The 15,000-nt window shown below is 43.5% G+C and overlaps 1 protein-coding gene across 1 annotated transcript in view; it reads left to right on the top strand.

The window, feature by feature from the left end:
- Nucleotides 1–15,000, top strand: part of LOC133615680 (ankyrin repeat and fibronectin type-III domain-containing protein 1-like) — a 69,121-nt gene that overhangs the window by 20,420 nt on the left and 33,701 nt on the right. Inside the window, exons 6-9 of the mRNA XM_061974444.1 lie at nt 255–352; nt 2,404–2,494; nt 8,954–9,061; nt 13,915–14,014. Coding sequence (XP_061830428.1) covers nt 255–352; nt 2,404–2,494; nt 8,954–9,061; nt 13,915–14,014 — 397 coding nt within the window. The remainder of the gene's footprint in view (nt 1–254; nt 353–2,403; nt 2,495–8,953; nt 9,062–13,914; nt 14,015–15,000) is intronic.

The raw sequence follows: 15,000 nt of genomic DNA, 5'->3' as shown, positions 1-15,000 counted from the left end.
ACACAGAGGTTCATGAAATATGTCAAATACTCATGAAATAAGTAATTAAATAATCAAATGATGAAATCAATAATTAGAGAAATCATTAAATAAATCATAAAATAGTTAATTAAATATATTTCATTCATGACACATTTGATAACACATTTATATATTGAATTCCTATTGTACACATGTAAGTGATTGATTTCAATGACTGAAACGCCGCAGGAGAAAGAGAAGAATCTATCAGTGGGCTTGTGTTGTCTTCACAGTGGAGTGGAGCGCCTCAGCAAGCTTCAAACGCATCCTTGGCTCAGCTCAAGTCACAGAGACCAAGAACCCCTCCTATAGCATCAAGGGACTCACATCTGTAAGACATAGCACTTACACACACACACACACACACACACACACACACACACACACACACACACACACACACACACACACACACACACACACACACACACACACACACACACACACACACACACACAAGTGCAGGGAATCACCACAATGTGTCCTACACTCAATTGTGCACACACCTTCAGTGTATTGGACACACAACGGGGCTCTACACAAACACAGATTACATCTACTGCACTCAACCACTTTACTTCATTGATATACTGTAAATATATATATATATATATATATATATATATATATATATATATATATATACAGTGGGGCAAAAAAGTATTTAGTCAGCCACCGATTGTGCAAGTTCTCCCACTTAAAATGATGACAGAGGTCTGTAATTTTCATCATAGGTACACTTCAACTGTGAGAGACAGAATGTGAAAAAAAATCCAGGAATTCACATTGTAGGAATTTTAAAGAATTTATTTGTAAATTATGGTGGAAAATAAGTATTTGGTCACTTCAAACAAGGAAGATCTCTGGCTCTCACAGACCTGTAACTTCTTCTTTAAGAAGCTCTTCTGTCCTCCACTTGTTACCTGTATTAATGGCACCTGTTTGAACTGGTTATCTGTATAAAAGACACCTGTCCACAGCCTCAAACAGTCAGACTCCAAACTCCACTATGGCCAAGACCAAAGAGCTGTCGAAGGACACCAGGAAAAGAATTGTAGACCTGCACCAGACTGTGAAGAGTGAATCTACAATAGGCAAGCAGCTTGGTGTGAAAAAATCAACTGTGGGAGCAATTATCAGAAAATGGAAGACATACAAGACCACTGATAATCTCCCTCGATCTGGGGCTCCACGCAAGATCTCATCCCGTGGGGTCAAAATGATCATGAGAACGGTGAGCAAAAATCCCAGAACCACATGGGGGGACCTGGTGAATGACCTGCAGAGAGCTGGGACCAAAGTAACAAAGGTTACCATCAGTAACACACTACGCCGACAGGGAATCAAATCCTGCAGTGCCAGACGTGTCCCCCTGCTTAAGCCAGTGCATGTCCAGGCCCGTCTGAAGTTTGCCAGAGAGCACATGGATGATACAGCAGAGGATTGGGAGAATGTCATGTGGTCAGATGAAACCAAAATAGAACTTTTTGGTATAAACTCAACTCGTCGTGTTTGGAGGAAGAAGAATACTGAGTTGCATCCCAAGAACACCATACCTACTGTGAAGCATGGGGGTGGAAACATCATGCTTTGGGGCTGTTTTTCTGCTAAGGGGACAGGCCGACTGATCCGTGTTAAGGAAAGAATGAATGGGGCCATGTATCGTGAGATTTTGAGCCAAAACCTCCTTCCATCAGTGAGAGCTTTGAAGATGAAACGTGGCTGGGTCTTCCAGCATGACAATGATCCCAAACACACCGCCCGGGCAACGAAGGAGTGGCTCCGTAAGAAGCATTTGAAAGTCCTGGAGTGGCCTAGCCAGTCTCCAGACCTCAACCCCGTAGAAAATCTGTGGAGGGAGTTGAAAGTCCGTGTTGCTCGGCGACAGCCCCAAAACATCACTGCTCTCGAGAAGATCTGCATGGAGGAATGGGCCAAAATACCAGCTACTGTGTGTGCAAACCTGGTAAAGACCTATAGTAATCGTTTGACCTCTGTTATTGCCAACAAAGGTTATATTACAAAGTATTGAGTTGAATTTTTGTTATTGACCAAATACTTATTTTCCACCATAATTTACAAATAAATTATTTAAAAATCCTACAATGTGAATTCCTGGATTTTTCTTCACATTCTGTCTCTCACAGTTGAAGTGTACCTATGATGAAAATTACAGACCTCTGTCATCAATTTAAGTGGGAGAACTTGCACAATCGTGGCTGACTAAATACTTTTTTGCCCCACTGTATATATATATATACAGTATATACATACCGGTATATATATATATATATATTTATATATATAAACGTACACACATATATACACACATACATACACACACACACATGCGTATATGATGTGTGCTCTCTTCAAATGCAGGGGGTGCATTACTATGTGAGGGTGAGTGCCTACAATGTGAAAGGATGGGGCCCCCCTCAGTGCTCCACTCCAGCCAACGCTGCCCCCTCCAGTAAGTATGTTGAACCCTGATGAACATTCTAAGTTATTTTAAACTCTGCTCCCGCATTTATTTATTGATTTATTTAATCTGTTCCTTCCATCTGCCTTGATGTGAAAGCGGTCACATCCACTCATTGAGGGTACATGAATGAATTATTCAAATATGGAGGATTGAAGATGTCACTGTGAAGACTATGGCAGGGTATTCAACTACATCATGAAGAGGGCCGCAGTTTCAAGAGCCAAAGGGCCCAGGGGCCGGACATGGAAATGTGGATGTTTTGTCAGAAAGTGCTTCCGCAGCTTAGATTCCCTTGAGACTGCGTTTACTTCATTGCAAAGTAAACACATCGGCTTTCACACTGCACTGTCAATACATTCATTAGTCTGCCCTTAGCTACTCGTTTACAGCGTGTGCAGCTTGACAGATAGTTAACAGCATGAAGAAACAGAAGCTCCAGAAGTTTTGTTGAGGATTGACGTTCCTTCTTTTGAATCATTTTCCATCCTCAGTTGCATTTCTTTACACTCCAACTATGGAAGAACTATTGCAGCAATATGTAACTCAAATTGTGCAATCCAAATCCAAGACCGTGTCTGTGTACTACTCTATGTGTGTGTGTAATTAGATGTGAGTGTGTGTGCTTTAAAGTTGTGTGTCTGTATTAGAGATGCGCGGATAGGCAATTATTTCATCCGCAACCGCATCACAAAAGTCGTCAACCATCCGCATCCACCCGAATTTAACATTTAATCAACACCGCACCCGCCCGCACCCGCCCGTTGTTATATATCTAATATAGACGATGCAAGGCATTAGTGAGGTTATAAAGCTTTTGCCTGTTAAAGAAAGGAGACTGATGCAGAGACATTCAATGCGTGCCACGCTGTCACGGCCCAGACGCACACCAGTGCTCAATCATCTGGGAGCCGCGCTGAGCGCACCTCCAAGCGCGTGGAGGTGCGATGTCCCTCGCACCCGCGGCGGCTCCACCCGGGCTCGCGCCCGAGGCTTCAGCGCGCACCGCGGCGGCCATCCTACTCGTCGCGGCTCTCGCTGCCGGCGACGGCCGGGTATGGGCCCGACGCTCCAGCGCCATCCATTTTCAGGGCTAGTTGATTCGGCAGGTGGGTTGTTACACACTCCTTAGCGGGTTCCGACTTCCATGGCCACCGTCCTGCTGTCTATATCAACCAACATCTTTTCTGGGGTCTGATGAGCGTCGGCATCGGGCGCCTTAACCCGGCGTTCGGTTCATCCCGCAGCGCCAGTTCTGCTTACCAAAAGTGACCCACTCGGCTCACCATGGTGAGCCCCACCCCTTTCGTGAGCGCACTGCGCGCGGAGTGACCCCTGTTACGCGCCCCCGGCAACGGGGGTGGCGGGCAGGTAAGCTGCGCGGGCGGAGCGCGCGGAGTGACCCCTGTTACGAGCCCCCGGCCACGGGGGTGGCGGGCAGGTAAGCTGCTTACCTGCTGCGCGTGACGCCGGCCGCGGCGAAGGCGAACGAGGCGGGGTGTCGTGCGGTGGGCGCGGTGGTGACCCTGGACGTGCGTCGGGCCCTTCTCGCGGATCACCTCAGCTACGGCTCCCGGTGGGGCCCTCTCGGGGGAAGGGGCCTCGGTCCCGGACCCCGGCGAGGCGTCCCTTCCCCGCTCCGTAAAAGTGTCCATCTCTTTTTCTTTTTTTTCTTCTGTTGTGGCATATGCTGCAGGTGCCTGCTCGTTTTTCGTATGTGGGTAACAACATTTAACTATGTATATATATTTACCAATTGGTTTAACTGCCACCCGCCTGAATCTATTTAAAATCTAATTTTTTTTATTTTAATCGCCCGACCCGACCCGACCCGACCCGCGGATAAAATCTAATTTTTTTTAATTTCATCCGCCCGATCCGCGGAAAATCCGCGGACTCCGCGGTTGTGCCCGCAAACCGCGCATCTCTAATACAGACACACAACTTAAAAAAAACCACACGGATCTGGTTCCACACACACAGATTGGTATACCCCGATATTGGTGCCTGTCATGGCAGCAACCCCTAAACCCGATGGTGGACACCGTCAAGCTGAAAAAGGAGTCCCACCGAGCACGGTTTGCTTGTGGGACTCCCGAAGCAGCGGACAGGTACCGACAGGCCAAGTGAGCCTCGGCGGTGGCGGAAGCAAAAGCTCAGGCGTGGGAGGAGTTCGGTGAGACCATGGAGCAGGATTTTCGGTCGGCCTCAAAGAGATTCTGGCAAACCATCCGATGCCTCTGGAGGGGGAAGCAGTGCCCTGTCCACAGTGTGTATAGTGGGGACAGAAACCTGCTGACCACTACTAGGGAATACTTTGAGGATCTCCTTAATCCTACAGCCACACCCTCCTTAGAGGAGGCAGAGTCTAAGGTCACAAACACGGACATGTCCATTACTGGAGCCGAGGTCGCTGAGGTAATAAAAACAAACTGCCCAGTGGCAAGACCCCAGGACGGGACGAGATTCGCCCTGAATACCTCAAGGCTCTGGGTGTTGTGGGACTGTCGTGGCTGACACGTCTCTTCAACATAGCATGGAAGTCCGGGGAAGTACCTCTTGATTGGCAGACCAGGGTGGTGGTCCCCCTTTTCAAGGTCCTGTTCATTATCTTTACGGACAGCATTTCTAGGGGCAGTCGGGGTGTGGAGGGTTTCCAGTTTGGTGGCCAGAGGATCGCATCTCTGCTTTTTGCAGATGATGTGGTCCTGTTGGACCTTCAGTGATCACTGGGGCGGTTTGCTGCTGGGATGAGGATCATCACCCCCAAATCTGAGGCTATGATTCTCAGTCGGAAAAGGGTGGACTGCACACCCCGGGTCCGGGAGTGAAGTTCTGCCTCGAGTGGAGGAGTTCAAGTATCTCGGGGTCTTGTTCACGAGTGAGGGAAGAATAGAACGCAAGATTGACAGACGGATCGGTGCAGCGTTTGCAGTGATGCAGTCGCTGTATCGGTCTGTTGTGGTGAAGAAGGAGCTGAGCCAGAAGGAGAAGCTCTCGATTTACAGGTCAGTCTACGTTCCTACCCTCACCTATGGTCACAAGCTTTGGGTAATGACCGAAAGGACAAGATCGCAAATACAAGCGGCAGAAATTAGTTTCCTCCGCAGGATGTCCGGTATCACCCTTAGAGATAGGGTGAGGAGCTTGGTCATCTGGTAGAGACTCAGAGTAGAGAGGAGCCAGCTCAAATGGCTCTGGCATCTTCTACAGATGCCTCATGGATGCCTCCCTGGTGAGGTGTTTCGGGCATGTCCAGCTGGCAGTAGACCTCGGGGCAGACCTAGGACTATGGGACTATGTATCACAGCTGGCCTGGGAACGCCTCGGTATCACCACTGTGGAACTAGAGGAGGTGGACAGGGAAGTCTGGGCATCTCATACGTTGACACAATAAACTACAGATGTTTACGCAGAAGCAAAGCAACATCCACATTGCACACAATTAAACCCAAGGCGTAGCGTCACTGCCCTCTACTGGTCAAATTTAGCACTACATGTATTTAACGAGCTGACAAATAATAACACGACCACAAATAGAAAAGACATCACAAAGTCAGCAATTACAATACAAAACAAAGTAAATATATTCATGCATCTTACAAATGTTTGACCAAGTTTAGTCCGAGTCCTGCGCAGTGGCCTTGTGGCTAGAGTGTCCGCTTTGAGATGGGTAGGTCGTGAGTTCAAACCCCGGCCAAGTCATACCAAAGACTATAAAAATGGGAGCCATTACCTCCCTGCTTGGCACTCAGCATCAAGGGTTGGAATTGGGGGTTAAATCACCAAAATGATTCCCGAGCGCGGCCACCGCCGCTGCTCACTGCTCCCCACACCTCCCGGGGGGTGAACAAGGGGATGGGTCAAATGCAGAGGGTAATTTCACCACACCTAGTGTGTGTGTGTGTGACAACTACTTTAACTTGAACTTTTAAAAGACATCACAAAGTCAGCCATTTCAATACAAAACAAAGTAAATATTAGTGATGGGTCTGGCAACACCGATGCATCGGCGCATGCGTCGAGCTCATAGAGCAAAACCCTGTGTCGGTGCACGTACCGCTTTTAGAAAGTCACGTGACCGATCATGAGCTGTTTTGGTCACGTGACCGATACGCCAACTGTGTCGCCTCCTCTGTGCCCTGTGAGCGGCTCTTTTCTACAGCCCGAGAAATAATAACTAAGAAGAGAAATCGTCTAAAATGTAATACGTCGGAAAAACTTTTTTTTTTTTAATAAAAATGTGTAAAAAAATAAAATTAAAACAATTCCCAGTCCACAATCATCCACAACACATTCTCTTAGATTTCCATGTTATGATACATGTTCACATTATTTATTGACTGTATCTAAAAAAAGATAAAAATATATTTTTATTTAAATGAAGATATGAAATAAACCTAAATGAAATACAATGACTTGGTTTATATTATTGTATATACTAGGGCAGGGGTCACCAACGCGGTGCCCGCGGTCACCAGGTAGCCCGTAAGGACCAGATCAGTCGCCCGCTGGCCTGTTCTAAAAATAGCTCAAAGAGCAGCACTTACCAGTGAGCTGCCTCTATTTTTTAAATTGTATTTATTTACTAGCAAGCTGGTCTCGCTTTGCTCGACATTTTTAATTCTAAAAGAGACAAAACTCAAATAGAATTTGAAAATCCAAGAAAATATTTTAAAGACTTGGTCTTCACTTGGAATAAGCGGTAGAAAATGGATGGATGGATGGGTCTTCACTTGTTTAAATAAATTCATTTATTTTTTACTTTGCTTCTTATTACTTTTAGAAATACAATTTTAGAGAAAAAATACAACCTTAAAAATGATTTTAGGATTTTTAAACAAATATACCTTTTTACCTTTTAAATTTCTTCCTCTTCTTTCCCGACAATTTAAATCAATGTTCAAGTAAAAAAATTTTTTATTATTGTAAAGAATAATAAATATTTTAGCTTCTGGTTTTTCGACGAAGAATATTTGTGAAATATTTCTTCAAACTTACTATGATTAAAATTCGAAAAAATTATTCTGGCAAATCTAGAACATCTGTAGAATCAAATTTAAATCTTATTTCAAAGTATTTTGAATTTCTTTTAAAATTGTTGTTCTGGAAAATCTAGAAGAAATACTGATTTGTCTTTGTTAGAAATATAGCTTGGTCCAATTTGTTAAATATTCTAACAAAGTGCAGATTGGATTTTAACGAATTTAAAACATTCATCAAAATTCTAAAATGTATCTTAATCAGGAAAAATTACTAATGATGTTCCATAAATTATTTTTTTAACTTTTTCAAAAAGATTCAAATTAGCTAGTTTTTCTCTTCTTTTTGTCGGTTGAATTTTGAATTTTAAAGAGTCGAAATTGAAGATAAACTATGTTTCAAAATTTTATTTTAATTTTTTTTTGTATTTTCTCCTCTTTTAAACCGTTCAATTAAGTGTTTTTTTCATCATTTATTCTCTACAAAAAACCTTCCGTAAAAGGAAAAAAAAATGTACGACGGAATGACAGACAGACATACCCATTTTTTTATACATATAAATGTATTTATTGAGCTATTCTTGTTTAAATCACACTTACGTGTAACTTACAAATGACAATATATTTATTTATTTAAGTGTGTATCAAACTGGTAGCCCTTCGCATTAATCAGTACCCAAGAAGTAGTTTTTGGTTTCAAAAAGGTTGGTGACCCCTGTACTAGGGCATCAAATCAGTGTCAGTTGAGTCGGTCCATAGGTTGCCTGTAGGGATTTTTAATGTCCAGCAGATGTCAGTATTTAGTGACACAGTATCGACACAGTATCAATACAGTTTTGCAATGTGTCCAAACGCTTCATGACGCCTCATCAACCCATCACTAGTAAATATATTTATGCACACTATCTTACAAATGTTTGACACGTGTGGATTCCTACCGTTGTTGCTGCTTGTCGCCAACAATCTGTCCGTCGCTTTAAAAGGTCCCACAGGAAACAATGACTCCAGCACTTGCTCATACTTTCTTTCCAGGGTTGAATGCGTAGTCTTCTTCTCCTGCTTCACTGTGACACTTATGTCTCGCTGTCTCCCCCTGCGGGGTGGTGGGAGTACTGCATACATCAGCAACCCTCGTTTGAATGGACTAGGACTGCTCTATAGGCTTTGTGCCAGTGACGCTGCAAGGTTGAATAAAAACACTAAAACGTTCATGCATACTCAATCCCTGCTGCTAAATAATTGAAAACGCGCCATGCGATGATTATAACCTGTAGAAAGCGGAAATAGTCGTGATGGTTGTTTTTTTTTGTTCTATTAAATTGAGAATGATCATGAATCAGCACATTTAGAGTCACAAAACGTCTGCCCTCTTGCACCGTGCTTGCCAAGGCCGGCCTTGATTTTGGACTGCAAATGAGCTTCTGGTTTCCTGAAGGATGATCACACAAGTCCTCGTGTTCCCGTGCAGGCTGGAGGGAGTGCAGCGGTGTCAAGTCCCAGTACAGGAACCATGAAGGTCTCGTCAGGAAGCTCCTGGAAGATGCCGGAGAGCCACACAGCAGAGTATACTGCCGAGGTAACAGCAACGCTTCTTTTCTGCTACAACCCACCAGGGACGTGGTTCCCATCATGCTGTGTAACGGATTTGAATTGGGTGTAAGTTTACATTTTGTTATGGTGATTGGACGTTTTCTGCAAAGTTCAGTGAGCATGTCTCTTGACATTTTTATGTTGGTAGGATTTTTATTTGTATTTTTTAGCACCTTGACTAGGGAAGGGTTGTTTGTATTGGGTCATATAAGTAAATGCTGCGCATGAGTGCCATCAGAGCATAACGAAAGGTGATTGACCTGCTAACTTATGTTGTCCAGTAGATGGCGACAAAATAGCAGCATCAGAGTCAGTAGACTTTTCAAATGAATCCAATCTGCGGGCAAGATTCCTTAATAAACTCATGACTTGTCGCGGTAAGGTCTATTCAGGTGTACTGGAGAGGAGGCTACGCCGGATAGTCGAACCTCGGATTCAGGAGGAACAGTGTGGTTTTCGCCCTGGTCGTGGAACTGTGGACCAGCTCTATACTCTCGGCAGGGTCCTTGAGGGTGCATGGGAGTCAACCAGTCTACATGTGCTTTGTGGACTTGGAGAAGGCATTCGACCGTGTACCCCGGGAAGTCCTGTGGGGAGTGCTCAGAGAGTATGGGGTAACGGACTGTCTTATTGTGGCAGTTCGCTCCCTGTATGATCAGTGTCAGAGCTTGGTCCGCATTGCCGGCAGTAAGTCGGACACGTTTCCAGTGAGGGTTGGACTCCGCCGAGGCTGCCCTTTGTCACCGATTCTGTTCATAACCTTTATGGACAGAATTTCTAGGTGCAGTCAGGGCGTTGAGGGGATCTGGTTGGGTGGCTGCAGGATTAGGTCTCTGCTTTTTGCAGATGATGTGGTCCTGATGGCTTACTCCGGCCAAGATCTTCAGCTCTCACTGGACCGGTTCGCAGCCGAGTGTGAAGCGACTGGGATGGGAATCAGCACCTCCAAGTCCGAGTCCGTGGTTCTCTCCCGGAAAAGGGTGGAGTGCCATCTCCGGGTTGGGGAGGAGATCTTGCCCCAAGTGGAGGAGTTCAAGTACCTCGGAGTCTTGTTCACGAGTGGGGGAAGAGTGGATCGTGAGATGGACAGGCGGATCGGTGCGGCATCTTCAGTAATGCGGACGCTGTATCGATCCGTTGTGGTGAAGAAGGAGCTGAGCCGGAAGGCAAAGCTCTCGATTTACCGGTCGATCTACGTTCCCATCCTCACCTATGGTCATGAGCTTTGGGTCATGACCGAAAGGACAAGATCACGGGTACAAGCGGCCGAAATGAGTTTCCTCCGCCGAGTGGTGGGGCTCTCCCTTAGAGATAGGGTGAGAAGCTCTGTCATTCGGGGGGAGCTCAAAGTAAAGCCGCTGCTCCTCCACATGGAGAGGAGCCAGATGAGGTGGTTCGGGCATCTGGTCAGGATGCCACCCGAACGCCTCCCTAGGGAGGTGTTTAGGGCACGTCCGACCGGTAGGAGGCCGCGGGGAAGACCCAGGACACGCTGGGAAGACTATCTCTCCCGGCTGGCCTGGGAACGCCTCGGGATCCCCCGGGAGGAGCTGGACGAAGTGGTTGGGGAGAGGGAAGTCTGGGCTTCCCTGCTTAAGCTGCTGTTCCCGCGACCCGACCTCGGATAAGCGGAAGAAGATGGATGGATGGATGGATGGACTTGTCGCGGGCCAATTTGAAGACGCACTTGGCCGTAGTTTGGACACGCCTTGTTTAGAGGGTACTCAGCAGTCATGTTGCAAATGTCCATGCCAAGTATGCCTGATAGAAAACTAGGGATGGGTATCGTTCACAAACTACAGACAAATAATGCTCTTTTCCCAGTGTTCAAGAAGGCCATTTAATGGTGTGAATTGTATCATGCAATATGATACATATATAAATATGCAATCAGATCAATGTGCAGCACACCTGAGATGGGTAGGTCGTGAGTTCAAACCCCAGCCGAGTCATACCAAAGACTATACTTGCCAACCTTGAGACCTCCGAATTCGGGAGGTTGGGGGTCGAGGTTAAGGGGGAGGAGTATATTTATAGCTAGAATTCACTGAAATTCAAGTATTTCTTATATAAATAAAATAAATACTTGACTTTCAGTGAATTCTAGCTATATATATATATATATATATATATATATATATATATATATATATATATATATATATATATATATATATATATATATATACATATATATATATATATATAAATAAAAGAAATACTTGAATTTCAGTGTTCATTTATTTACATATATCATACTTGCCAACCCTCCCGAATTTTCCGGGAGACTCCCGAAATTCAGCGCCTCTCCCGAAAACCTCCCGGGACAAATATTCTCCCGAAAATCTCCCGATTTTCAGCCGTAGCTGGAAGCCACGCCCCCTCCAGCTCCATGCGGACCTGAGTGAGGACAGCCTTTTTTCATGACGGGAGGACAACAGGGTGACAAGAACTAAATCATCCAGACTAGAGATAAATTGTATTATTATGTTTATCTTACCTAAAAATAAATATATTTATTAATTTAAAAAAATAAAATAAAAAAAATAAATTTTTACTATATTTTGCTAAAACATCAAAATTAATTGTATTTTTATTTGTATTTTTTCCTGACTCCTTATTACATCCAGCCATAGAATTATACATTAAAATAAACATATTTGAAATAATTGATTTTAAATGATCATAATAATTCATTTAAAATGACCATATTTAATTATTAAAATAATTGCTTGTTTATCAACAACTTTAGCATTTTATTCATTACATTTTGAAACTCTCAGAAGCCATCCATCCATCCATCCAGGGCCGGCCCGTGGCATAGGCCGTATAGGCAAATGCTAAGGGCGCCGTCCATCAGGGGGCGCCACGCCAGTGCCACAAATGTTGGAGAAACAAAAAAAAAAGTTGGTACTATTATTTCTAAATACAAAAAATAATCCCACGTTAATTAAAATGCAAAGTAAAGCCTATATAATAGAAATATTATTTGTTACAACATTACGCCCCCCCCCAGCCTACATGAAATTATTTGTCTGTTACGGAATGTGATAGTAACCTGGCTTTTTAGCATTAAGCTAATGTTACATGATTCGGCAATTGCTAATCAATAAATAGCTAGTTCTGTTTTAACGTCGGGTTAATATTGTGGAGGGGGCTAAATTGTTATGAAAAATAATAATGTAACGTTAAGTAATTACAGTACTCCCACCTTACATTCCTCAGGGACATTTGTATTAGATCTTTTAAGCAGGTGTTTTTTGTTTACATTGTTATTGCCTTCTGGTTAGCTAATGTTTGCCCTGCAGGTAATAGTCACTTTTCCACCCCTTTATATATTAGGTATAGTTGTAAGCCTAGTTGTTAAAGTGCACATCATTAATGTTAATTAAGCAATATGTATGTAAAAATATTGTATTTCATATATTCATTTCTTATTTTTTGCATTCATTTATTTATTCATATTTTTTTTTATCTTGTTAACTATTCTGATTGTTAATTTGCTTTCTTTAAGTAAAAAAAAAGGTCAAAGACAAAGCTATTCGGTTTCTTGTGAGTATATACACTTCACTGCCGATGTGGGGGGGGGCGCCACCTAAAATCTTGCCTAGGGCGCCAGATTGGTTAAGGCCGGGCCTGCATCCATCCATCCATTTTTTACCGCTTATTCCCTTTGGAGTCGCGGCGGGTGCTGGAGCCTATCTCAGCTACAATCGGGCGGAAGGCGCCAAGTTATGTTATATTACTTAATATTTATTTATGCAAGTTTGAAGTATCAATTATCTAAACACAGTTTTGTTTGCATATTTTCAGGATGTAGATATCTATATATATATATATATATATCTATATATATATATATATATATATATATATATGTATGAAATACTTGACTTGGTGAATTCTAGCTGTCAATATACTCCTCCCCTCTTAACCACGCCCTCAACCACGCCCCGCCCCACCCCCGACCACGCCCCCACCCCCCCACCTCCCGAAATCGGAGGTCTCAAGGTTGGCAAGTATGCATATATACACACACACAACACTCCTCTACTCATTGTTGTATTTGAAAGTGCAATGCTTTGCAGCCAGTAGCACAGCCTTTGAAGGAGCATAGGTATGGGCAGCATCTGTGAAATGTAATTTGCAGGAAAGGAGTGAGTTCAGGGTTGAATTGTCCATCCTCGTTCTATCCTCTGTCACTATCTTTCTAACCTTGCTCAACATTCTCTCTGATGACTTGCAAGCGTACTTCTTCTTCTTACTCGTCGTCGCCATGACTGTCTCTTCTTCGTTCTTCTGCTTCGTCTCCTTCTTGTTGTGTAAGCTGTAGATGTTATAACGTGACTGGGCCGGCACGCTGTTTATATGGAGGAAAAGCGAACGTGACGACAGGCTGTCCTCACTCAGGTCCGCATGGACCTGGAGGGGGCGTGCCTTGTTGTCCGGCTGGGAGGAATTCGGGAGAATGGTTGTCCCGGGAGATTTTCGGGAGAGGCACTGAAATTCGGGAGGGTTGGCAAGTATGCCAAAGACTATAAAAATGGGAGCCAGTACCTCCCTGCTTGGCACTCAGCATCAAGGGTTGGAATTGGGGGTTAAATCACCAAAAATGATTCCCGGGCGCGGCCACCGCTGCTGCTCACTGCTCCCCTCACCTCCCAGAGGGTGATCAAGGGTGATGGGTCAAATGCAGAGGACACATTTCACCACTACTAGTGTGTGTGTGACAATCATTGCTACTTTAACTTGAACTTAATATTTCCATTTATTTTAGAGGTAATTTTATGAAGCATTTATTTTAAAAAAAGGGTTGTGATTTGTCTGCTGTTCCAACAGAGAGCATGAGCAGCAAGAGTCCCAGCAAGCGTCTGTCCATGTCTCGGGGCATCAAACAACTGTTCCAGTCTGCTACCAAGTTTGTCCGTCTGCTGCAGAGGTACGACTCAGTCAGCACTTTTTAACGAGCGATATGTGGACTGCATATTAGAGAGCACTTCTTCATCCTACTGATCTTGCTGCTTTTAAACACTGAGTGGTATTTTTCAACAGTCTCCAGGTATATATCAGATATTTCATCTTGTGTGTCATAAAACTACAGAGGAACCTCCATGTGCAAATGTAATTAGTTCTTGAACATGGTTCGTAAATGAAAAAGTTAGCATATTGAAGAAAATGTCTCCATAAGAAACAATGTAAATATGAATAATGAGCCTTGACAAAAGTGCATATTTTAGTGGACTTTGAACACAATATAAAGTGAAAAACAGTGCTATATTTCAATCAAACATAAAGGGGGATGGGTCAATAAAGTCAACAACAAGTATTTTCGCAGGCGCCCTGCCGACACGCACACAAACACTGTCACTAGCCGCGTTGTGCTCTCAGTTTGAAATCTCAAAACTCCTTAACTTTAACAGCCAGGCCGTGACAATGATGAGGAGTAAAAAAAACAAAACTAATCCAGTTTACTTTATTGGTTACTCTAAAGGGGGACGGGGCAGTGTCGACAACGCTGTGGATACTTCCTGAATGTTTCAAACCACACGTCGCTTGTCAATTGTTTTTTTTTGGACTTATATTGAGCTAGCAAAACTAGAAAAACAATGTAAAAAAAAAAAAAAAGGCTAAAAAAGAATGCACAAAGCACACAAAGTAGCAATTAGCACACTAGCTAACAACAGCACTGCTGTGTGGAGAAGAGACGTCTGCGAAAGAATGGAGTCTTTTGAACAACTCTTTTAGGTGAACCATGAGAACCGATTCTCCGTTTGTTTGGGAGCCAATTTTTTATCCAGATGCAGACTTAGTAAATATATATATATATATATATATATATATATATAGACATATATACAGACAGTACATATATATATATATATATATATATATATATATATATATATATATATATATATATATATA

The sequence above is a fragment of the Nerophis lumbriciformis genome, linkage group LG22, assembly GCF_033978685.3.
Source record: "Nerophis lumbriciformis linkage group LG22, RoL_Nlum_v2.1, whole genome shotgun sequence".
NCBI classification, from domain to species: Eukaryota; Metazoa; Chordata; class Actinopteri; order Syngnathiformes; family Syngnathidae; genus Nerophis; species Nerophis lumbriciformis.
This window is presented reverse-complemented; position numbering and strand designations above follow the sequence as displayed.